At 35.9% G+C, this 25412-nt stretch overlaps 1 protein-coding gene across 6 annotated transcripts in view; it reads right to left on the minus strand.

Annotated features, from left to right (window-relative positions):
* Positions 1–1800: 1800 nt before the first annotated feature.
* The window catches only part of XIRP2 (xin actin binding repeat containing 2), a 345116-nt gene continuing 321504 nt past the window's right edge, over positions 1801–25412 (minus strand). For 3 of the 6 annotated variants that reach the window (XM_003266198.4, XM_003266201.4, XM_003266202.3), the window contains 5 exons: positions 21628–21738; positions 20857–20929; positions 19586–19719; positions 7386–7519; positions 1801–3693 (listed from right to left, as the gene is read on the minus strand). In XM_003266198.4, the coding sequence (XP_003266246.1) occupies positions 2187–3693; positions 7386–7519; positions 19586–19719; positions 20857–20929; positions 21628–21738 (1959 nt within the window). In that variant the 3' untranslated portion in view covers positions 1801–2186. Of the gene's footprint in view, positions 3694–7385; positions 7520–9610; positions 18966–19585; positions 19720–20856; positions 20930–21627; positions 21739–25412 lie in introns of all 6 variants that reach the window. The other 3 variants (XM_030796828.1, XM_003266200.4, XM_030796829.1) reach the window with 3 other exon arrangements.

The raw sequence follows: 25412 nt of genomic DNA on the forward strand, positions 1-25412 counted from the left end.
CTGAGTTATTTCATTTTATGTTTTGAATGCCTCTTCCTTGTCTGAGAGCTTTACACAAAAGATACCATAATTTATCTATTGTTTTCTTAATCACTCTTCCAATGCATTCAAATGGTCCCATAAATGTTTGTGGAATGGCTGTTGACTGGGTGATGCCATAGTATTTATTTGTCAGCCTTTCTATCCATTTTCCATCCATTTTATTTTCTATAAATTGGTACTACGTTGAGGAAAATGACCACACTATAGATATTCTACGTTATCTTCTCTCTGCCACTTCATTTGCATACTAATATATAAAGTTTTAAAATTTCTCATAATATCTTTTGTGAAAAACATCCACAGTAAATGTCAGGTAGCTTAAATTACACTTTTAAAGGACTCCATCATTGTTGAGGTTAAATCATTTTTAGACTGTATTTACCAAAAAATATTTCATGTCTTCTATTAAAGTTAATTTCTAAAGGGTTGAGGCTTAGTACTCTTCAGCACTTCTCATATGTTCTCATGGCTCTTATTTTGAATATAAATATTGTTTCTGCTGCCTATTTCTGATCTCCATTACATTTGATTTTTTTAACGTAAGATTTCATATTATCATTAATACCTTCAGAATTCAAAACTTTTACATTAGATTTAGAAATCACTCTCAGTTCTCAGTAACATTTCCAGGAAGAAAAAAATATATTGCACTTCTCTTTTACTTTAACATCGGTGATTATCTTTCTGTAAGTTCTTTTTCTTGGCAATGAAAAAATTTTCCATTTCCCAATTGGATAGTAACCAGTAGTCAGTAACTATCAAAACACAGCAGAGAAAGTATTGTTTTTCTATTTTTTGGTTTCTTGAAAAATTAATGTGTCTTTAGAAATTATTCTAGAGATGTTTATAGAAAACTGTTAGCTTGGGAGAAAATATTCCTGATGTGTAAAATGGTTGTGCATTAGGGAGTGGGTGGTAAGTTTGCATTTGTCAGTTTTATTGTAATTTGAGAAAACCATTCAAAAGCCAATTTTTTTTTTTTTTGAGACGGAGTCTCGCTCTGTCACCCAGGCTGGAGTGCAGTGGCGCAATCTCGGCTCACTGCAAGCTCCGCCTCCCGGGTTCACGCCATTCTCCTGCCTCAGCCTCTCCGAGTAGCTGGGACTACAGGCGCCTGCCACCACGCCCAGCTAATTTTTTTGTATTTTTAGTAGAGACGGGGTTTCACCGTGGTCTCGATCTCCTGACCTCGTGATCCGCCTGCCTCGGCCTCCCAAAGTGCTGGGATTACAAGCGTGAGCCACCTAGCCCGTCAGAAGCCAAATTTTAAAGGAATATGTTTTCATGACAGAAAAACTTAATATTCATCAAATATGATAAGAAGAAAACCTGACAAACTGTAGTGATATGATTGTTATGCTTATCAATTACACAGAGCAAGCAATACAAATGCAATATGAATAATTTATTTAAGTAACGTCTAAAACCTTTCTAGTTAATTTCTGAGTATGGACTTCACATTATTCTGGAGGAAAATCAACATTTTTCATTAAATGTTTATAGACACATTCTATGATAATTTAATATAGGTAATTATTTCAAGAACAATAACCCTCATATCTTTAAAATGTAGAGTAAAAGAGAAAATGAAAATGTTACATTTTCTAATAATACTGTGCCTTCAGTTTGGTATTTTATTTTTTCCAGCATTATTTTAGTGTGGGTGGTAAATACTTGCCTCAAGACAAATACTTCCCAAGTCATAAGGAGTATATGTACTTAGAATGACAGTATATATCGAAAAAAGTTACAGAAGTATTTTGGTTTGCACCTCAGGTGATTCAATTTTATTTCAGAGGAAATTACACAGAAGTTATAATAATTGTGACAAGTATCAGCAGTATAAAAATCACACCCATGATGTTTTACAGGAAAACAGAACAATATGCTAAAGTGCCATTTGAATGGAAAACATATCCATAGTGTTTCATCTCTTCATTCCATTTAAAACAAAAGTGGATGTAAATAGTGAAAAAAATGACAAAGTGTAATACAAGAAATATCCCATTGAGATAGACATGAGATTTCTGAACATTATGTTTACATCAAGTTCCTCAAAAGGGTATCCAAATTCATAACATTTTATTTCAGAACATCAGTATCTCTCAGTGCCTAGGTGTGGACTGTCACTGGCCAGAGATATTTTACTCAGTGTCACTGTAGCACCTATTTCTTTTAATCTGCTCTTCCACCGTGAGTTGTTCTGACTGCACCTCCACTCTGGGAAACAAAGGCTTAGCTGTACATTCATGGCTCGGGGCATCAAAACCTGTGTTTCCATTATTGCGGGCAGCTTCTATTGTTTCACCATGCCAATGTTTAACATCTTTTCCAAATTCGCTTAAATCCAAGCACGGCATATTTTTAACTTGATATACAGAATCTATTAAATCACAATTGAGAATGTTCTCATTTTTCTTGGAAAATGCGGTGATTTTCACAGTGTTAGAAAAGAAAAAGTGTACATTTTTGCTCTTTGAATGGCTTCCTTTAATGTTTAAGAGATTTGTATCAGGAGAGATGAATGAACTTCCCCCCTTTACCATAAGGCCTCTGCTGAGGCTTGGTTTTGGAGCAGGCTGCACAGGACTGCCAGCAGCTGCTCTGTCAGTCTGTTTCTTCAGAGCCATTGCTAGTACATTCCTCGAATAAGTCTTTTCAGATTCAAATATACCAAGTAACTCTGAGATTCTAGATGTATTTTCTAACTTCTCAATTTCATATTCATTTGCAGTGTCATTTGCTTCACTCGACAAGGGTAATAGATCAGGAAATTCTAAAATAGATGTCTTCTGCCTGCAATTATTCAGATATGAGACTGCTACATAATTGTTATTATTATTCTTATTCAAATTCTCTTTATGATTTTCTGGCATCACCTCATCATCAGTGTTAGTAACCTGTAAAACTTCTGCACCATTAGTTTGGTTAGTTTTTTCATTTTTCTCCTTTTCAGCACTCTGCGCAACCACATTATTGCTGTCATTAAGATCCATAGCACTTTTCCTGTTACTCTTTGTATCTTCAGCTTCGCTCAGCCTATCTTGCACATTCTTCTTTCCTTCCTTCTTTTCATCTTTGCTTCCTTCGTGCATTTTCATTTCTTTGATTCCTATAACATCCTCTTTCTGACAAACATGGGTGGACTGTAGATAAGGCTGCAAAAAAGGAAGGTGATCTTGTCTTTGTCCTTTATTTTCTGGAGTTCTAACATCTTCTAGCAGAGATTCACTTTTAAATTCAGGGGATAGCAGGGTTGTCATTTCAGGTGGCCATTTAGGTTTACTCATTTTGAGCTCTTCCTCAAAGGGTAAGGTTTTCTTAGGGATCTCCTTGGAAGGAGGCCAAATGACTTTTAATTTTCCCCTTTCCCCTAATTTTCTCAAATCATTCCTTTGCCCTTTGCTGTTACCAGCATCTAAATGTTCATTACGATCTCCAGGTACAAGGGTGTTTTCTGCAGTATTTTTACACATATTTGGTTCTTCATTAGGAATAAAGTCCACTGATCTGCTTTGGTTTTTGCAGTTCCATCTATCTTTATGCTGCTTATGTCCAAAACCTTCATCATAATTTCCTTTGGATTTGAAAAGTTGTTTAAAGTGAGGTTTGCAGTATATTTGTCCATGAAGTGATGCATAATTTCCCAAACTGCCAAAAAGCAAAAGAACACTTAGCAGTTTCTATTTACTGTAAGTTCATAGGGAATTGGGGATTAATTATTTCAACGAGTTACAGACTAGTAAACTTAAGTTACTAGCAATGGGAATGGCCCTATTAGTTGAACATTTCTGTTAGATAATATTACCACCAATACTTCGTATGATGTATGTCTTGCAGTGTTTAGAATTTTATGATGTGTGTCAGGTACTGGCATAATAGGTATTATAGGGTAATGAACATATAGTTATAGATGGTACAGAATGATAGGACTGAACTTGTGCTGATTCAATGATTTATGTGAGGGGTTGTAATTTCCAATAAATCCTGAGTAGCAAACACATACAAATCAACAATATGAGCTTCTTTGTTAACTGGATTTTGAACGAGCTGGAAGGTGTGCCTACCAATTGCTTATGTGGCCTCTTTAAGGAGATTAACAAATTGAGTGATATAAAATTAAAATGAACTCTAGTCAGAGGCAGGAGCATAGTTTTTGAATATCTATGAGTCTACACATAAAAACAGATACATCAACAAGATAGCAAAAATTAAAACCCATGGGTAACATTTACCACAAAATGAAGTGACAAGGTAGCCCCCTCAACATCAAAATACAAAGAACTAAGGAGAAACCACCAACAGACACAAGGCCAGCATGATGGTCTCATCTGTATTGGTGATAGCAGAGGGAGCAAGGAAGATGTCTGATGGACCTGAAAATATGAGACCACAAAATAACCAACTAATATTTCCTGGAAAGTATCACATGCCAATCAGAGAACAGCAGCTGAAACTTCGAGGAGATTTGTCCTCTCCAATAGACAATGAGTGCAAGGGCCCTGTGGTAAGGAAGACTTGAAGAGGCTAATGAGGTTGAACTCCTAAAACTGGGCTCCCCTTTTAAACAGAATCCCAAAGTGAGAAAAAATAGGAGAGTGGAATCAAGATTGAGCAGGATAATGATTACAGAAATGAAAGAGAAGGTTCTGAAAAATATGGAGGAGACAAGCCAGAGAATTCTAGAAATCAAGCTGCCTTATTTTCCTGATCAGTATATGAAAACTAAAAGAGGTAGCTCTGTGAAGTTAGAAAAACCATCCTGATTTTTATCCTCCTAAGGTTTGGGAAAACTAATTTTATATAAAAATAAGCAACAGAAATGTACCAAGGTAAATCACATACGAAGTTATTAAAAGAAAATAAAAGTGCAAAGGGCATTATAATATCCCTGTAGATAATGAAAACATGCCAGAAAAACATGCTTTAAAAATATATCAAAAATTTAACCTATGACTTCAAGATGAGTTAAAAGACATTAAGAACATGATAAAATACCTGAAAGAACATCATGAATCAGAATTTAAAATCTCATAAGTGAGGTGCCAGAAATCAGAAAAAAATAGAAATAAATGTAAAAATATCAGCAACAAAACTAAACTAAAAGAAATACAAGAGCAAATAAACACAATAAAAAGTGACTTAAGAAGAGAAACAGAAGAATGAAAACATAACCTTTTCAATAATCAGAAAGAAATAAATATGAAAAGAATTTGAGAGAAAGAGACAGATAATAAAAATAGGCAAAAACCATTCAAGGTATAGATAACAGGAATTCTTAAAGAAAAAACTATATAATAAAATAGATTAAATATTAAATAGTTATAATTAAAACAAACTTTCTTGATACAAAAAAGTATGCAACAACATATAGAAAGAGCACGCTGGGTTACTGACACTAGTGAAGAATGATCAATGCCAAGAACTAATCTAGTAAAATTGCTAGATTTTAAATAATAAAAAGAAAAAATCTGTGGGTATATTTAAGAAAAAACATACATCTTATAAGGAAAATAAAATTAGATAATTATCAAGCTACTCCAACACTTTATATCAGAAGAAAATAAAATAATGTATCAAAGAATACAATGAAAGAAAGTATAAGCCAAAGATTTTAATTTCAGCAAAACTGACTTTTTGTTATAAAGGTCACAGACAAATTGTTATCAGCATGTAAGAATTCAGCAAATACTGTTTCCAAGAAGAGTTTTGAAGAGTCTACTAGAAACCAAGCTTTAATATCAGAACAACTGCAGAAACATCAAGGTAAGCATTGGTGGTGGGCATTAATATCTTGCAACCTGAAAACTAAGATGAAATAAGGGCAAAGAGGGAGATAACATGGTATGTAGTGGCTATATGATCTGAAACTGAAGATGTGGTACAATAATTTATAAAATGGGGAGGGCAAATGTAACTTTTAAATGTTTTGATAATGAAATTAGTGGTGCTAATAGATGATACTTGCTATGGGAATGGAGAAAAGTATATAGCTGAAGAGGTATTTATGGGGCAGAAATTGCAGGACTTGGTGATGGCTTGAATGTAGGGAATGGAGGAAAGGAAGAAGCCAAATATAACTCCATGCTTTGGTCACTGAGTTAATGTTAATGTCATTTACTGATACAGTAGCATAAAGACTGTACAGTTAAAGAAGGAATTTAGATAGAAGAAAATGGGGCATATTGAGTTTGCTGTACTTATGAGAAATCTAATTGGAGAAGTATATCAGTCATTGAAATATAAGCATCTGATGCACAGAGAGATTTGGCCTAGCAATACAGACTTCAGAGTCATTACCACATAGATTATTTAAATCATGGGAGTGGATGTGATTCACTAGAAAGAAGAGAAACATTGAGAAGAATAAATTCCCATAACATAATTGTGAGGACCTCTCACATCTTGGTAATGGACAGAGAGTCCCCCACACAGGTGCCTGAGAAGGAGCACCCAAAGAGTAGGGGGAAAGCCATTATACTCTGTTGTTATGGAAACCAAGGGGAAAAAATGTTGCCATGAGGGTGTTCGACATTGTCAATTAAAGTCAGAAAAAATATAGGCTGAGAGATGCACATTAGATTTAGCCAAAAAAAAAAAATCAATTTTAGCATCTCAGACTACAGTCACACCAAATGTCACATTCAGTTAAATGCATTTACTTCAAGAGTTTTGGAAAATGAATGCATTTTAACTGTGTGGATAGGGTGTTTCTGTTTGCTCCAGAGAAAAAACAGAGTTTTTCTCTTACCTGTCACTGATATTTTCCTAAATTTCAATGTCATTTTTAAAAACTTAGTCTAGCTCAAAGACAGGTAAATTCTAACCTACCCACCACTTGTTTTGGTATATGAAGTTTTATTGGAACACAGCCAAGCCCATTTATTTACAACCACATCCATTTGTTTAGTTATCTGCGGCTGCTCTTGCTCTCTAATAGAAATTGAGTAGTGACATAAGCAGTATGGCCTGCAAAGCCAAAATTACTTCTGATCTAGCCCTTAACAGAAAATGTTTGCTACCTCCTGATCTGGAGTCTAGACTTTAGACTAACACACTAACTTAAAAATCTTGATTTGCAGAGTAACTCTTAATTTTACTCATCTGTGTGATTTTTGTGTTTGGACAAAAGGGATGCTTTTGGATTTGATTAGAAAAGTAAAATTCCTAAAGGAAAAAGCTCACAGAAATACATAACAGAACATGAGCAAATCTCCCTGTGTGGTTGTGTTAACTGATGCAGCAGCAAGATCTGGAAAAATGTGCATCTTCCTAGAGATATGAGGTTATACATATAGTGCAGCTCCTGGAATATTTGTGGCAAAGACAATTAAACATTTTACCTTAGTTTACTGTTGCAATGGTGGCATCGGAAGCAGGACTTATGAAAATTCTGCTTGTCTGCCACTAGGCACTCCATTGGATAAACTGTCTTTTGACAAAGTGTACATATTTCCTTGTCTTGGAGCAGCAGCTTCTAAAAATAAAAATTTACAAAGCCTTCTGTAGTGTTATCTTCAGTCATATTGTAAAAACATAACAAAACAAAAACACATATTAACTGGCCATGCAGTTAAAGTAGAAAAGCTCTAAGACTACTATCCTTATGATGTTTCTCTGGACAGAGACTAACCTATCATCAGGTTTAAGGGTCTGGTAGGATGGTCTACATTACTCTAGTGCTTCTACCATTTATAGATTGTACGAGTAGACATTTATGATTTAAAAAAATACATGAGTAAAATATGTTCATTAGACATATAAGTACACTACAAACATATATATGTGCCTATATATGAGTATATTATATATATATATAAACACACATATATATATATATAAAATACTCAGCAATGGGGAGCTCTGAGATAACCTACCATTCTAGATAATTGAGTTTTCACTATATATAAAGGCTTGCACCCAAGGTGGTCAAAAGTTTTTACTTCTTAAAGCATTTTAGATAGATCTTTCTAAAATACACACATATGTTTTTTAAGCCAAAGACATTGTATTTGCTTCAATATTTTCTTGATGACTTAGAGTTGACTGTAAGATACCAACTCTTAACTGTCATGCAATGAGACTCTTGAATACATTGAAATGCTCGGGGTCATGTGTCCTCAATCTAACTGGCTTTAGATTGTGGAGCTTTTTGGATTCTCGCATCTGCTTATATAGTTTTCCTACATCTTTTCTTGCTCCTCTAAAGCACCTATGCTCACTTCCTGTGGCTTTCATGTAAATGTTAGCCTCTATGAATAATAGTGGTTCTATTACTAACCAGTGTTTGTATAGTGGTTTAAAACTAACACAGAACTTTCACTTCAGAATTGCTTTTTGTCCTCACAGCGATCCTGTGAGAATGACTAAGCTTTGGTATTAGTTATTTATAAGAGAAAATATGCTCAGGGTCCATTATACAAATAATTATATCTACTTTAGTGCCTAGATGGTCAATCTGGGCCACTGAGTGAACTCCTTTGCTTATTTGGTTCTAGTAGAGGACACATTTTTATGTTTATCACAAGTTTCTTTGTATGTTCTATGTGTTTTTGAGCTATCTTAACAGAAGCTGAGCATTTGAAATTAATTAGACAGTTTTGCTTAATTATGCCACAAGCAAGCACATTAAGAACCATATTAACCTGATAAACTAGACACATATGTTGCAAATATGATGGAGGCATAATTATTAGTTTCAGCAGTTTTTATTTTTAAGCTTGCTATTTCTTTCCATCTGTCTAAAAGAATGGACTAAACTAATGATGCACATTAATTATATAAAGTTCTTTTATCATGAAGCCTCATTAATTGCAAGAAGTAGGGAAATGAGCTGTTCTTTGATGTCAAAAATCATGTACTAATTTCATATGATTTAAACCTCCCTCCTTCCAAATAAAATCAAAATTTTAAAATGTATTGTTTACGCTCATTTGTGAATGAGGTTGATTGAGCAGTGATTTATTTTTTAGAAAAGTGAAAAAATCAGTTATAAAAAAATGTGGCATCAGAGAAAACTAACTCTATCCAACTCAGTAGCAATAGTTGAATATATAAAAGGTCTAATTCCACACCCACACTTTTGTCAGAGATACAGATCAATAAAAATACTAAAGCACACATGAAGAATGTAAACTGTGTCTCAGACTTCTATCAGTCTGTATTGAACTCAATGCAAATATCATTTAAACCTGGCAGTTAAAAATATGTCAATATTTGGTCAAGGGATATTATTTATTATTTAGAATAATTGCATGAAATAAAATTATTGCTATACCTGTTGCTTTATCCAAAGCCTTATTTACCTTGACAAATATGTCCCAGTAATCTGTATAATAGTATTTGTTATTCTCACACAGTGCAAGTACATCATACTATATGCTTTTGTGAAAAGAACATTGTAAAAGCAAGCATATAAAGGGTATATAAGCATACATGGGAAGCTGTTAGTTTTAGGTTATATTGTTTGGTTGTTTCCACACACTCTTTTTAACTGCACATCATTTTGGCTATGGAACACATGCCTTTAAATGGTTAATCTTCTTTAACACATTGCAAGCTCATTTACCACTTATAAATGCAGATTCCTCTTGGAAGGTGGTTCTCATCTCAGTTGCAGAAGCATCTGAGGTTGCATATCCCAGGCTTTTAAAAACTCTTCCACTCTCCTGCCATGTCTTTTGAAAATTTTTTCTGACTTCTTTAGGTGAATCAGAAATATCTAAAATATGTCCAGCAATGACATCCTCATAGGTTGGTGGGGCATGCTTGAAGTCACAGCCAGATTTGCCAGCTTCTGAGCTATGTGATGAAGACGTTTTCATCTTTGACTCAACAATTTGACTCTCAAATGCATCCATGCCTGAGAAATGTTCACTTAGAGACCTTGTTTCAGAGCAGATCCTGGGCTGCTTAACAGGAATCTTTTCTTGCAGCTCTCTAGGATGTTTGCAAGAAAAGTCTCTAAAACTCGTGTTTCCTAAAGATGTTAATCCAAATTCCTCCTTACAAAATGTATGACTTTCTTGTTGTATATTATGGTTTGTTTCTCCATTTGCATAAACTCTTCTATTTGACTTTGCTTCAGAAACTGGGCCATGCTCAAATTCCCTGAACCATCTGTTTATTTCATTTTCACGGTCATTCACGAAATTTTCAGCCATTTGAACAGTTCGGTTGGCCGCTTCATATCTCTGTGTGTGCTCTGACAGGCGAGGAGGCACTTCGACCTTGTGGATGATTTCAACTGCATCATAACTTTCAGTGTCGGGCACTATGTGATCAGTGGAATTTAGTTCATCTTTATGAACATAAGTAGCCCTCTTCTCCACTTTCCTGATTTCCTCTTGAGCTTCGACAGATTCTCTGAAAGAACCACTAGCAGCATGATTTATATTTACTGGTATTGTGATTGTAGGTGGAGAGTCCCTACCACGAGTTTCTATCTTAATTTGACGACGAAGTGTTGCAGGAGACATGATGATTTCAGACCTCTTCTCTACAATTGGAACTGGGGTTACTGCTGGACACGGGATGGCCCCTTTGGATAACTTTGCAGTGGTGTCTTTGAGTCTGACAAGTTGTTCAGAGCGACTCCTGGGTGGAGAAGGGGAAGTGTTTGCTCTGTGAATTTCAGATGTTTGCGACATGGGCCTTCTTGGTGGGGGTTCAACAAAACTGTCCTTTTTAGGGGACTGAGAAAGCTCGTTCTTAGTAGGGTTTTCTGTTCGTCGGGCAGTAGATTCTATTGTGATAAAAGTTGGTGATGGTGGGCGTGATTTTAAAGAGGGAGGAGGCATGTTGCTATCATCGAGTTTAATTTCCTGATGGGTTTTCACGTGACTGTGAACAGTTGCTTCATGATGAGCTGCTACTTGGTGCTGTACTGTTTTCTCTTTGGCAATTTTATTTTCTTTCTGTTCACTATTTTTATTACTGCTGACATGAACATTAGATACTTTGGATGATGTTTCATCACGACTAGTGGGTTTATTTCCCGGTTTTCCTGTTTTGGAGGACATCATGGCTGTCTGAATTATATTTTCATAGGACACAAGCATATCTTCTGCTTGAGTTTTAATATGTGTTATTTCTTCTTTTACTTTTTCTAAATTATTCTCCATGGCAATGTGAACTGCATATTCTCTCTTTTCTTCACTTAACAGCCATCCTGGGATAGTATTTAACAGTGTCTGAAATGTTTTAAGGCCACTTTTATTTGGCTCTGCTTCAAACTGTTTTACTCTCGACAAAATCTGTTGTAGTTCTTCACGTTTTCTCAAGAATTCCACTATATTTACGGCACATTTTCCATCATCCTGCTGGGATTCTTTCACAGAGGAAAAGAAAGATTTGTTCTGTGTAATCTCTTGCTTTGAATCTTTAGTATTAGAGAAGACTTGTTTCTGTTGTATGCCCTTGACTTCGAGACATTTTTCTTCCTGCAGACTATTACGTGACTGGGGCAATTTTTTATGTTCAGCTTTACTTTCAGAGGTCTGTATTTGTGTTTGTTGAAAATTCTGAGTCTGTGAATCAAGATGTGCATCAATAACCTTTTGCTTAACGACCTTTGGTGCTGATTTATTCTTCAGATGTTCTTGTTTTCTTTCAGTTATTAATCTCTCTTCTTTTCGACCAATCATTGATGGTCCCTGATTTTTTTCTTGACTTCCTGGAAGTTTCCCTCTGTCAGATCCCCTAAATTCTCTTTGCTTCCCAGGAACTATCTTGAGCTTATCTTCATGGTTCTTCTGTATGGATTCTGTAGGCAATTGTATTGTCACTCTTTTCTCCTTCTTAGGTAACTGATAATGTCTTTCAGCCAGAGATTGCTTATGACTACATTCGGTGCTTGCTTCAGTTTTCTTGGTTTCCAGATATTGTTGTTTGGTAAAGGTTTGAACATCTATCTCAGATTGCTGTTTATGACTTTCATAGCTGTGATCTGTTTCATTTAATGTATGATCTAGAGTTGGAAGTTTGATGGTTTTAACTTTGAAATTTGGGGAAACTGGTTTGCTTTGGGGCAAGTGCAACTGCTCCAAATACTTCTTCTGTTGTGTTTGTTGGGTACTACATTCTTGGTGACTTTGTTTAATTTCGCAAGCTGATTTGGATTGCATAATGTCCCTTGAGCTTTGTAAAACTTCCTTTTTCATCTTATCTTTGTCTTCTGAGGCTGCTAAACCATGGTGGGGCCTCTTGGCAGCGACTGTTACTGGTGATGTTGTGGAGAGTTGGTTATCAGAACACACTCCTAGTATCCAAGCATTACTTTGAGAGCCTGGGCTGGGTTGAACCACGGTGCATTCTGAATCAATTCCAGATAGGGAAACCTCCTCACTGGTTTTTCGTAATGGCATTTCCTTTTCCACCTTTGTTATGTGTTGATTTTGGCTTTGAGTTTTAACAATGTTGTAGTAAGAACTCTCCTGTTTCTGTTTTTCAATTTCTTCTTTTTGTTGTCTATATTTTTCTTCAGCAATCATTAAAGGTGTCTTAAATTTTCTCATATAAGGTTTTGGACTTTGTTGTCCTGAACTCTCTGGAAATGAATGAGATTTTATAAGAGGTGCAGTCTGTTTTTTCTTGGGTGCTGAAGTTCCTGGAACTGTGTGTGAGAGACAGTTTGCAGAGTCAATAGATAATTGTTTTCTTTCATCAAGATTCTTACTAATAACATTCTGCTTTGTCTCTGTGTATTCACTGCTGGTCATCACCATTACTTTTTTCTGATCCTTTGAGGTAGTAATTTGACATTCCATATCTGACAAGGAGGTTGCCAATTCAACTTTGGGGGAAAAATCGTTCTTATTATCTTTTATATGCTTGAGAAGTTTGGGTTTGGGCAATGTGGGAGGTGGCAACACACCTGATTTTCCTGTTATGATTTTAGCCTGAGAATTCTGAGAGTTCGAGGCTTCTTTTTGGGAATATTGTTGCATGAGGGCTCCACTGTGCTTTTCCGGAGCAGAGGAGGAAAGGAGATGTGCTGGTTTCTGAGATGGAGTTGGAGGAGGAGGAGGCGGCAGAAACATCGATGGACTTTCTCTTTCAGATTTCTCATCTACTGGAGGTGGAGGAAGAGGGAGGCCTGGAAAACTTTCAAATTCAGCCTTTATCTTCTCTGTGGACAGTGAGGGAAGACACCCATTTTTTTCAGGAAACATCATTAAAGGAGGTGGAGGAGGAAGAGGAAATTCAATTTCAGATGATGCATTAGAAGGTGGTGGAGGAGGTGGAGATGGAGGTGGAGGAGGGTTAAAGTTGATTGGATTCAAGGACCTTTCCAGTGCCATTTTTAAGTCTGTGGAAGTATTTGTTTTCATTAGAAAGTCCTGGCTTTTCAAGTGAACATCAGTCTCCTGCTTTTTGTTGGTTGCCTTAAATGTATTGTGACTTTTTTCAGAGACTTTCACTTCCGTTACATTGGATGTATCCTGCTCTACAGGCAAAGGCTGCCACATTGGCTGAAGGTTTATATTCTTTTTCTTTATATCCTTATTAGAATATTTTGTTTCTTGCTTTAACAAAGTTTGCTTCTGAAAATCCCCTGAAAGGTCGTAAGTTCCTCCAACCGGCATGCTGACTGGATGCTGGGTGGGACTGGGCTTGCAGCTTTGTGTATCAGTTAATATTTTAATATTTTTGGTCTTTTTAGGACTCTTTATATGAAAACCCTCTGTTTTCTGGTGGTCATTTCTCAGTTCATATGTCTGCTGCTTTCCAACAGTTTTATCAGCAGATTGGATGGAATTAAAGACATCATCCTTCTTCAGCTCTCTCACTGCCCTGTCTGATTCTTTAGTTGTTAGATTATTCTTAACTGACACAGTTGAAGTTAATTGTCTGCTCATATATTCATCTCTAAGATGCTGTTCTCCTGTGATATCAGTCCAGACACCCATTTTGTCTCCTGATTCCAAAACATTTTTAATAGATTTACGGTGTGAATTAGATAGTCTTCTAAGGCTTTTCTCCAGAGCATCATTGCTTTGTTCACGATCTATGACAATCTTTACAGTGCCTCTGGGGGCTTTTGGATGATTAACCTCAGTTCTTTCTTCTACTAAATTGCCATGACAAGATTTCCCCATAGTTTGACTGACAGTATCTGCTGCCCCTTGCCACTTGGCTGCTGGCTCAAATGGTCCTGGCTTTGGCTGAAGAAGACTATTTTTGTTCCTCTGGACAGCAACCTGATGAATATCTGTTTTCTGCTCTCCTGAGGATCCTGCCATCACAGCTTGAGCATCTTTTTTGATTACACCTTCTTTACGTACCTCTTTGAAACTTCTTTGTGCTTCTTTCAAAGACCTTAGTGATGTTTCCAGGTCATCTTTGAGAAGCTCCTTTTTCAGAATTTCTGTCTTTGTATTTGTAGCTTTTTCAAGGCATTCAATAGCTTTCTCAATATCACCAGGGATGGCATCAGGCTGTTTAGATTCTTTCCATCGATGGCTTGATTCTTTAAGTGACTTGAGTGTGGCTAGCATGTTACCTTTTATAATTTCTTCTGTTTTGGTCACTGTTTTCTGATTTACAGCCTGGCTGAGGGAATTGAGGGTTGATGTCAAATCACCTTTTATAATCTCTTCTTTGGGTATCTTACCAAATGTACTCTGAGGTTCGGTCATAAAAACCTTAACTGTGTTATGCACATCTCCAGGGATGATGTCAGTTTCACTAACAGTACGTTCAACCAGAGACTGCCTTTTCTTCAGTAACAGTTTTGTACCTTCAACATCACCACCAATGATTTCTTTCTCTCCTTCTTGTTTCTTAGCTATCAGTGTTTCATTTGACTCTGTGTGGAGTTGTTTCAGATAATCCAAAGCTCCAGCTTCTATGCAGGTTGTGAAAAACTGAACATTTCCTCTCTCAGAGGCATCAATTTTAGCCCTTTCAGATATTTTATTGTTTGATGTGGAAGACAATAAATTATGAATGGTACGGCTGACATCACCCCCTATTATTTCTTCACGCTCAATTGTGTCACCATCATTTTCATGAAGAAGACAATAGATAGTCATGTTAATATCTCCTTTTTCATCTTCCTGAATTAAGATGCCTTTCTTCACAGATCTTTCCTCAGAGAACAGGTTTTTTATTGCTTGTTGTACATCACCTTTCACTATCTCTTCTTTTTCAGCATGAAATTCAGTTGATCTGTTTAATAATTGAGTTTTAGTCAAATTAACATTTCCCTTCTCTTCTTCCCTAACCAAAATCTCTCTTTTAGTACAGTCCCTTTTGGAAAGTAGGTTCACCATTATATTTCTGAGATCAGCCCTGATAATTTCTTCTTTCTGTATCTCAGGAGTTGCTTGGTTCATTAGCTTGTATTTTGCCATTCGAACATCCCCAACTTCATCAGCTTCAATGATGATTCCAGGAGCCTGGATAACTTTTTGAGAGTAGAGATCTTCTAAGGTTTCTTTAATGCTCTTGCCAATAATTTCTATCTTTTCTACTCTAGTTTCATTAAATTCATGAAGTGGTGTTGTTTCAAAGAGCCATGTAGTTGTTTTGACATCAGAAGGAGGGGGTTCTTCCTTGGTCATTTTTGTGATACCTTTATGTGCTTCCATAATAGAATCGAAAGTTTGATTTTCAAAAAGCCACACAGCCTGCTTAACATCACCTTTCTGCACATCTTCCTGAGTGACTGTCTTGATATTTTCATATTCTAACCCTTCTCCTCTCAGTTCATCCATAGTGTGGGTTTCAAATAGCCAAGTAGATGTTTTAACATTGCCCTTTTGTATTTCATTGACACTTACTGTTCGTATATAGTTATTCTTATCACAATTTTCAGACTCAAAGAATTGTTTACTTGTCTTTACATTGCCACCTTGTATATGGTCAATACTGGGCATAATATTATGTGATTCTTCAGAAATCTGATCCAGTGGCTGAGTTTCAAATCTGTATCTGACAGAACTAACATCTCCCTTCTGAATGTCTTCTTGTGTGACAGATTTAATAACATACACAGTTTCTGATTTATTAATAGAGTCTAATGGCTTTGTTTCAAAAAGCCACCTTGTTCCTCGCACATCTCCATGAATGACCTCTTCTTTTTTAACTGTGGTCACTTCATGATAGGATCCTTCTCGGTCTTGAATTGCATACAGTGGCTGGGTTTCAAAGAGCATTCTGTAGCTTTTTACATCACCCTGTATTACTTCTTCAGTAATTGTTTTCTTGGTGCTGATATAGTCAGATTCTTCTTTAATCTCATCTAAAGAAAAAGTCTCAAAAATAAAGCACCCCTTTCTTACATCCCCACCTTGTATGTCTGTCACCGTCTTAACACATTCATCACCTTCTTGGCTTTCTTTTATCTTATCAATTGGTTGGTTTTCAAAAAGCCACCTACAATTTAAAACATTGCCTTTCTGAATATCTTCAGTTTTTAAGGTTTTGATCTTTTTCAAAACTTCCTCTGAACAGGAACTTATAGAATCTAAGGACTGATTTTCAAATTTATACCTCATGCTGGAAACATCTCCAGCTTGTATATCCATTTCAACAGGCTTGATTTCCTTCACTTCTTCTCCTTGTATGCTGTCCAAATTTTCTGTCTCAAAAAGAAAACATGCTGTACGAACATCCCCACCTTGGATCTCCTCCTGTTTTACAGTTTGCAATTTGACTGTTGTTTCAGAGTCATCTTTTATGGTATCAAGTGGCTGAGTTTCAAAGAGCCAAGTACAGGTTCTGACATCTCCCTTATGAATTTCTTCACTGCTGGTCATTAACGAAACTTTTTCATAAAGAGACTCCATTGGCTGGGTCTCAAAAAGCCATTTACAGGTTTTGACATCCCCTTTAACAATATCTCTAGTTTGTTCAGTTTTACTTTCTGTTTCTCCCACATCACTAAAATATTTAATTGAATCAAGAGGTTGAGTTTCAAACAACCATTTGGCAGATTTCACATTTCCAGTCTGTATTTCTTGAGCAGATATTCCTCTAATTATTTGAAATTTATGAAGGCTTTCATCAAATTGGTCAATGGGCCTTGTTTCAAAAAGCCACCTACAGCTTCTTACATCGCCTCTTACGATTTCTTCTTGCTGGACTGTCTTTACTTGATGGTATTTTCCAAGGGGATCTTGAATGGCATACAGTGGTGTTGTCTCGAAGAGAGATTTATTTAACTCTACAGCACCTCTTGTGACCCCTTCCACCTCTATTTTATGTGATGCATCAAATTTAATTAAATTGTTTGATTCAAAGATATGTGTGTAATTCTTCACATCTCCTCTGTCAACTTCTTCAAGTTTCACTGTTTGCGTGTACTCCTTTTTATCTTTTCTAATGTCTTCCAGAGGTTGGGTTTCAAAAATCCATTTTTGATGCCTAACATCCCCTTTTTCTTCTTCAGAGGCAGTGATTTTTTGAAGCTTTCCTATATCAGGACTGTCTTTTAATGCCTCAATTGGAAGTGTTTCAAATAGATGCTTAGTAGTTTGTACATCACCCCCTATTATCTCCTCACGTTGTAGAGGATCTGCATCAGGAACTTCTTTTAGAATGTCTAATGGCTGTGTTTCAAACATCCAACACTTTCTGGAGACATCTGTACCTATTATTTTTTCCTTTTCAATGATGACCTCTTCTGTCTCTTTGATTTTCTCCAAAGGTTGGGTTTCAAATAACCACTTTGCCTTACTCACCCCACCTTTGACATTTTCTTCCATGGATATTCCTCGGACAACTTTAATTTCTGTGATATCTTTGTTAATTGTGTCCAACGGCTGTGTTTCAAACATCCACCGTGCTGTTCTTACATCTCCCTTTTCAACATCTTCCCTGTGAACAGTTTTAATTTCCAGCATTTGGCCCGAACCATCTCTGATAACATATAATGGTTGAGTTTCGAAACATTTTATACTTCTCTTAACATTTCCCTTAATTTCTTTGAGCTCAGACCTAAGCTGCAGTAAGTGAACCTCATCCACTGAATGAAGCTGTCCAAGTTGATCTAGATGTTGAGTTTCAAACATGTATCTCACAGTCTTGACATCCCCCCCAGTTATGTCCTTACTGATAGTTACTGCTGATTCTTCTTGACTTTGATGCATTTTATTCATTGAGTCCAGTGGCCTTGTTTCAAACATCCACCGAGCTGTGCAGACATCTCCTCTGGCTAGCTCAGGAATTTTCTCTGCATTTTCTACAGTGTCAGAAGAATGAGCCCCAAGTGTGTCGATGGGTTGGGTTTCAAACATCCATGTGGTATATTTCACATCGCCACCAGCAATGATTTCTTGATCAGCAATGCCCCTGGAAATGTCACCTTCATCAGGAGAGCCATTGTTAATGGAATCCAATGGTTGATTCTCAAAGATCCATCTAATGGACTGCACTTCTCCCTTCAGAATTTCATCCCATTCCAAGTATTCTCTTTCTGAGTTCAGATCTTTTTGAGAACTGTCATTTGTGTTTTCAAAAACATACCGGGCTTGTTGCACATCTGCTGAGACTGAACTCCCTGAGTTCATTTGACTAGAAACAATCTCAGAAACCTCACTGATATAATCTTTTTCTAAGTTTTTTCTTAACTCAGGATGGATGTGTTTATATAAACGGTTTAATTCATACAAATTTCTTTGCTTGGAATATACATCTTTGGGGACTGGTAGTCTTCTAAGAGGACTGGGCAGTTCAGGGGACTGGGAAAATGCTGTCACATCTACTGAAGTTTGAAGTACGTCAGGTGGGGGAGGAGGAAATTCTTCTGTCATTCCTGAAGAAGTAGCATTAATTTGTGCCAGAGTTGAGGAAGTGACACTGTGATCACTACATCTTGTAGTTGATGTTTCCTGCCTCTGGCTGGTTGAAATGCAAGAAGTGGAAGAGGTACTCACAACTGATGATGGCTTTAAAGTCTCTTCATATTCACTTTCAATCTTTAGGGGAGAGAAAATCAAATCTTATAAAGGTGAGTGTAGTGGCAGAGGCTTCCTAGGCACTGCCCTTCATTGGTCTGTAACCTGGACCCTCCTATGATATCTCCATTGGGAACAATATGTGATATACTCATTTAAAGACCAAGTTAGGAATAATAGTCAATGTTTGTCACTATCTGTCCTATAATCCATTTTTACTTGTAAAGTTATATTTGCTATTCAATGCAACAAGTACTCAATATTTTAAAATTTACACATAAATCTAGAGGGAAACAGTAAAAGTCTTAAAGTACTTTTGAGGGTTGTTTCATTTTCCTTGGAATTTAAAACAGAACAGAGTAAGCATCTGGCATTTAAAATTGATTTAATTACTTTAATGTTAATTATTAGACTTTAGAACATATATAATTTTTTCTTCCCTTATTTTCCACTAGTGAGAAAAGTTTTTACTCTACCTCCTTCGGCATGCAGGTCAATATTCTCCTTATGGAACTGAATAAATGCTAGTTCAGAATTTTTTTTGTTGAAAAGCCACCTCAAATATTCAATAATTTGAAAATGTTATACATTTAAGCTTGGTCTTACACTTAATATGTTTCTGTGTAAAGAAATGACTTTACCTTAATCTGCTTGGCTGGGGTTGTCATCTCTTTGTCAGAATAAAGGATCTTTTCCTGGGCAGACTTTTCAAACTGCTCTTTTAACAACTTAGTCGAAACCTTTGGAATCTCTTCATCCTCAGGTGTATCAATGACTACAAACAGAAAAACACACCAGGGATACTATGTAATTACTAAAAATTATGTTTAAGAAGAAATTATGGCTGGGCATGGTGGCTCATGCCTGTAATCCCAATACTTTGGGAGACTGAGGTGCGAAGATTACTTGAGCCCAAGGGTGTGAGACTAGCCTGGGCAACATAGCCAGACACTGTCTCTACAGAAATTAACAAAGATAAAATTATAATGCTATGGGAAACTTCTCACAGTGTACATTAAGTAAAAAGATTCAATGTACAAGCATACATATGGCATTATTTCATTATGTAATTCAGGAATATAGGAAGAACTATAGTAAGACAATACAGGAAGAAAAATGTTGGTTATCCCTGGATTTTCCAAGTTTTCTATAAGTATGTTCTACTTTTACGCTCAGGAAAAAATAATAAAATGTATAAAACAAGAAAAGGAAGAAAAGTGTTGGTTATCTCTGGATTTTCCAAATTTTCTACAAGTATATTCTACTTTTATGCTCACGAAAAAATAATAAAATGTATAAAACAAGAAAAGGAATTTCAGAAGACCTACTTCCTTAAGCAACAAAACCAAAATAAAGATATAGTCATGTAATCAAGTAAAGTTTTGGTCACAGTTGGCTTAAATGTTTTTTTTTAGCTCTTCAGGGTAGCAAAACCCATTCCATTTTTATAGACAAGACAAACTATGTCCAGTCTTGTGCAAACTTGCAGAAATTTGGCTGTAGTCTAATCTCATATCTACAGGTTGGAGAGCTGGACTTAATAGTACTTAAATCTGTTTTTAAAATTAATTCAGTCTAGATAACAACTCTATTCTCAGGGAGCTTGATAAACATCTAGTTTTACTGTAGGTCCCTGAGGCAAAAAGGAATTCAGAGGTGGTTAGCTTTAGGGTTTAGAATGGATATATCATAGGACTGATGGCCAATAAACTATTTTAGAAACTTATTGCACCTATGACCACAGGCAAAATCTAATTATTTGTAGAAATACTACTCAGCTCTCCCTGGAACCATGAGTCATAGTTACTAAAGTTACTCAGAGGGGAGGATTGTGCTTTGGAAGTCATCCGTTCAAAATCAAACACATCAATAGGAGAAAGGAGTAATGGAACGAATAATACCAGACTCTTACCTGTTTCTTGAACATATTGATGAAACTGAGATGCTTGGTTTATTTCCTCGGTGTGCTTTTCAAGATGAGAGACCTGTATTTAAAGATAATTTGAAAATAAATTGTTTATAAGAAGTCACTTATTTTAGTACTACAAATAATACTCTTCATTTTACAGTGATTTTCACCCAAGACTTTGGTGTCCATTGAGAGATGCTAATTAAACTGCTATCATTTATTTTAATAGATAGATTCGCTTATAAAAGAATATATTTGAATTGACATCCAAAGAGCAATCATACTTTTATAGGGTGCCTATTTTACATTTATTTATTTATTTATTGAGAAGGAGTCTCACACTGTCACCTGGGCTGGAGTGCAATGGCGCGAACTCGGCTCACTGCAACCTCCGCCCCCTGGGTTCACGTGATTCTCCTGCCTCAGCCTCCTGAGTAGCTGGAATTACAGGCACATACCAGCATACCTGGCTAAGTTTTTTTGTATTTTTAGTAGAGACAGGGTTTCACTATGTTGGCCACACTGCTCTAGAACACCTGACCTCATGATCTGCCTGCCTCGGCATCCCAAAGTGTTGGGATTACAGGTGTAAGCCACTGCGCCTGGCCCTATTTTACTTTTAAAAGAATTCCAACTTGAAAGTGGAGAAAGAAACACTGATAGGTATTGATACTAGATACATGAGTGACAATAAATGCAAACGCTTACAACAAAGTCATAATTTCCATACAGTCCTGGAAACTGTTTGAAAGTACTGCCTTTCTAAATAATTACCATTTCTGTTCCATGAACATCAATTTTCTGTACTTTGGACCCTTCTTGTTCATTTCTTGCCATTTCCTGGCCGCTTCTTGAAGTGCCAACCTGGCTGCTATGAATTGCCTCCTGAAAGCAAACAGACAGACAGACAATGCCTTAAGAAAAGTAAAAATTGTAACTTTTTTTATTTGTGCAATTTCAGTGAAAATTTCTGAAAAAAAAATGAGATTCTTTAGTATATTAGTTTTCTTGGCTGCTATAACAGATTACCACAAGTTTAGTGGCTTAAAACGGCATAATCTTAGGATCTTATACTTCTATAGGTCAGAAGCCCTGAATGAGTCTTCCTGGGTGTTGGCAGGTATCAGAAAGTATGCATTCTGTTCTGCAGGCTGGAGGGGACAATCGATTCCCTTGCCTTTTGCAGCTTCTAGAGGCTGCCCACTTTCCTGGGCTAACAGCCCTTGCCTCTATCAGACTGAGAACTTCTCATACTGCCATCTATCTGATACTGTCTTCCACTTTTAAGGACCCTTATGATTACTTTGGACCAACCTAGATAAGCAAATATTATTTCATTGTCATAAACTCATCTAATTGGCAGCCTTAATTCCATCTACAACTTAATTCTCCTTTGCCATGTAATTTAGTGTATTCACAAATTCTGGGGATTGGGACATAGTTATATCTGGAGACCATTATTCTGCCTGCTACCCTTAGCAAGCAGAAGTGTTAATGATGTCTTACCCAGTATGAGAAAGATGAGCCTGAAAAAATATATATGTATTTTTTTTGTTGTTTACAAGCCACATTTTTATGTTACAAAAAGACCTACTAGTCTTCAAATTGGCCATCCAGTATGATGACATATCCAGAGTTCAGTTGAAGAATATAACCATTAAATGTAACCAATATAAATTATTATGCTAGTTTATGTCTCCTATCTTCACATGTGGAACTACTCTTAATTTTGGTTAAGTTAGAGCAGTTGAACCTGAATGAATTGCAAACTTGGAGCTCCTATTAATTTTGGTGATCCAGTCCTGCTTTTATAATTCTGACACGAGTATATGATTGATTGATTGATTGATATGATGAAGCAGTTAGCATACTGCTAAAAATCTTAACATCCAAAAATAAGGATACAGACAGATGACTCTTTACAATAACATGTTTTTGAATGTGCCTGAAGGTGGGACTTCACTTTTATCTTGATATCCGAATGAATAATAAATACTATTTTTGAGATTTGACTTTTAAAAATTTGTCTTAGAATAGAATAGTCAAGTGAGCAAGGGTATATTATCATTATTAATTAAAATAGTATACTAAAACGTTTTTTGCTATAAGTTAAAAAACTTTATACTAGCAAATCCCAATATCTTAAACTAATAATTAGTATAAAATTAATGCCAGTAGATGTATGAGACTTTTTCCCTCAAGGGTATTTGGTATACAGGGTTTAAAATCTCATCAACCAAGGAGCAGTTAGTCATGTAGTTAGAGATGTTATAGTAAAATCTGATCTTATGCTTTTCTAGGAAGGAGAATTAAGAAAAAAAAGTTGAGGCCTTCCTAGCAGTCCTACAAAAAACCAAAGACAAAATATGGACTTACACTTTTAAATGTAGATTGTATCTCATTAAATTGAAGACCATTGTAATTTTTTTTCCAAGCAGAATGCTTCCTAGGCGTAGTTAATAATCCACATATTTCAAATGATATCTGATAACATGTTTAACACACAGTTTGTGCTAAGGAAAAGTTTACATAACGAATAAGTGAGGAATGCATACATGAATAAGATAGCAAACTTTCATTGATACATTAATTCTATTCAAACACCTACTTGCGAGGAATGTTCTCAAAACTGAGGTTAGAACAGTGAACAAAGTGCTTTAGTTTCTTGAGAAGGAGCATAGAAAATGAATAATCCATATTCATTCCTTCAAGTTCAAAGAATCAGAATTCCATATAAAAAGATGCCTTGCGAAATCAAGTTTTATTTGAGGCTACCAATAGTATTATGCTGGAGAGAGCAATAACAATCATTGATAACTGCAGATATAAAAAAAATGCATGGGCACTAATGACAGCTCTTTACATCTGTGACAAGTCTTTCCATCTATTAGGCATATAATGGGAATATTCTATGGCTTTCTCACGCACACACTGAGAAATAGGAAGTACCAATTAAACAGACAGTGAAGTAGCAAAGGAGAATGTGCACCTGATCAGAACCGAGGTCCCTATAAGGGGCACCGTGATCATTTCTATAGAATCATGTCTCCGCCTAGAGGTCTACATGCCCGCTGAGCCCTGGGGATGTGCTTTATTTGGCCCACACAGTGATTTTAAAGTTTCGAATTAGGTAACATCTACAAAAATAAAAAATTCTTTCTGCTTTTAAAAACTCTGAAGACATGGTAACACTGTGTTCATATTCTAACATGGCAGAGTCTGGCTTTTAGTTGGGCATACACCTTTTCGTTGGCCACCATCACTATCATTTGCTAATACTTAAGAGCAAGATGACTTTTAAAAAAAAAGCAACAAAACTTGTCGGGTACCCATGGAAATTTGAGTTTCAGATACCTGCCACCAATCCGAAAGAGTAGAGTTAGTGACATAAATCTCTGTGTTGAGAAAAATGCAAAATATTTGGAATAGAAAAACTGTAAATAAATGTAATTTTGACATATATTTTAAAAGTTATTTTCTGGGACAAACACTTTATAGTTAATGTGTATCTACTTGAGTAAAAACAATCTATGCCTATCATCTGTAAATATATTTTCTTGTAGGAGATGACACAAAATAAACGGTACACATGTACATAAATTTTGTTTAAAGTCGTAGGTTTCTACTTCAGCATTGATGTGCTATTTCCAAATAGAACTGCAATTGCCACACTAGTTTGGTATGTTAGCATCAATGCATCAATTTTACTGCCCCCTGGTTGCTGTAACTTACATAAAATATTCCTTAAAATATCCCAAGCTTCTGTTTCTACCATTTACTGTTTCATATTTTGCAACTAGTTTAGTTTGGATTTAAAATCTGACTTTCTAATTGTTGGTGTCTATAGAGTATAGGGTTAGGTAGAAAGCTGGATCATCGTAATGCTCAGGCAGAAATCAAATTAAATAAAATGTTATAAACAACTCTGGTCGGGTCACCATGCATAAATTCACACCAATAATTCATAAAATCGGTTGCTGAAAATTAAATTTAAATATAGACCAGTCTGCAAGGGACAAATGCTATTTTGTTCACAAGTCAATTAACCAGTAGTCAGGAATGGGAGATTAGTCCTAATTGTCTCCTTTACTAGGTATGTTGTAATCTTGGGAAAATCACGTAATCACACTTAAACTCAGGTCTTTCATCTCATGAGGCATTAAAGGAAAGAAAAAGAGATAATCTGTATGCTCTAACTTTGAAATCTAAAAAAGAAAATGCAATACAACAGCAAGACAATACTATGGTGTTTGCATAGCTCACATCAGTCTGATGTCAGCTTATGTATAACCAACTATATCACAAAAATCTATTGTTGATATGCACATCTTCTAAGGAGATTTCTCCTGCACAGGAAGCAGTTCGTATCCTGCCTATTCAACTTTTAATTCTTATATAATTATAGGGAAAGACATTGTAAATTTCCCAATAAAATTGCAAACTCATTCTAGTGCAATGAGTAAGGAAAAAGGACAGGCTTTAAAAAAACTTTTTTTTTATGGCGACTCACTATTATTGTGACTCTTGGAAGTATATCCAATAGAAAAACACATGGGGAA

Source organism: Nomascus leucogenys, chromosome 17, assembly GCF_006542625.1.
Source record: "Nomascus leucogenys isolate Asia chromosome 17, Asia_NLE_v1, whole genome shotgun sequence".
Classification (NCBI taxonomy): Eukaryota; Metazoa; Chordata; class Mammalia; order Primates; family Hylobatidae; genus Nomascus; species Nomascus leucogenys.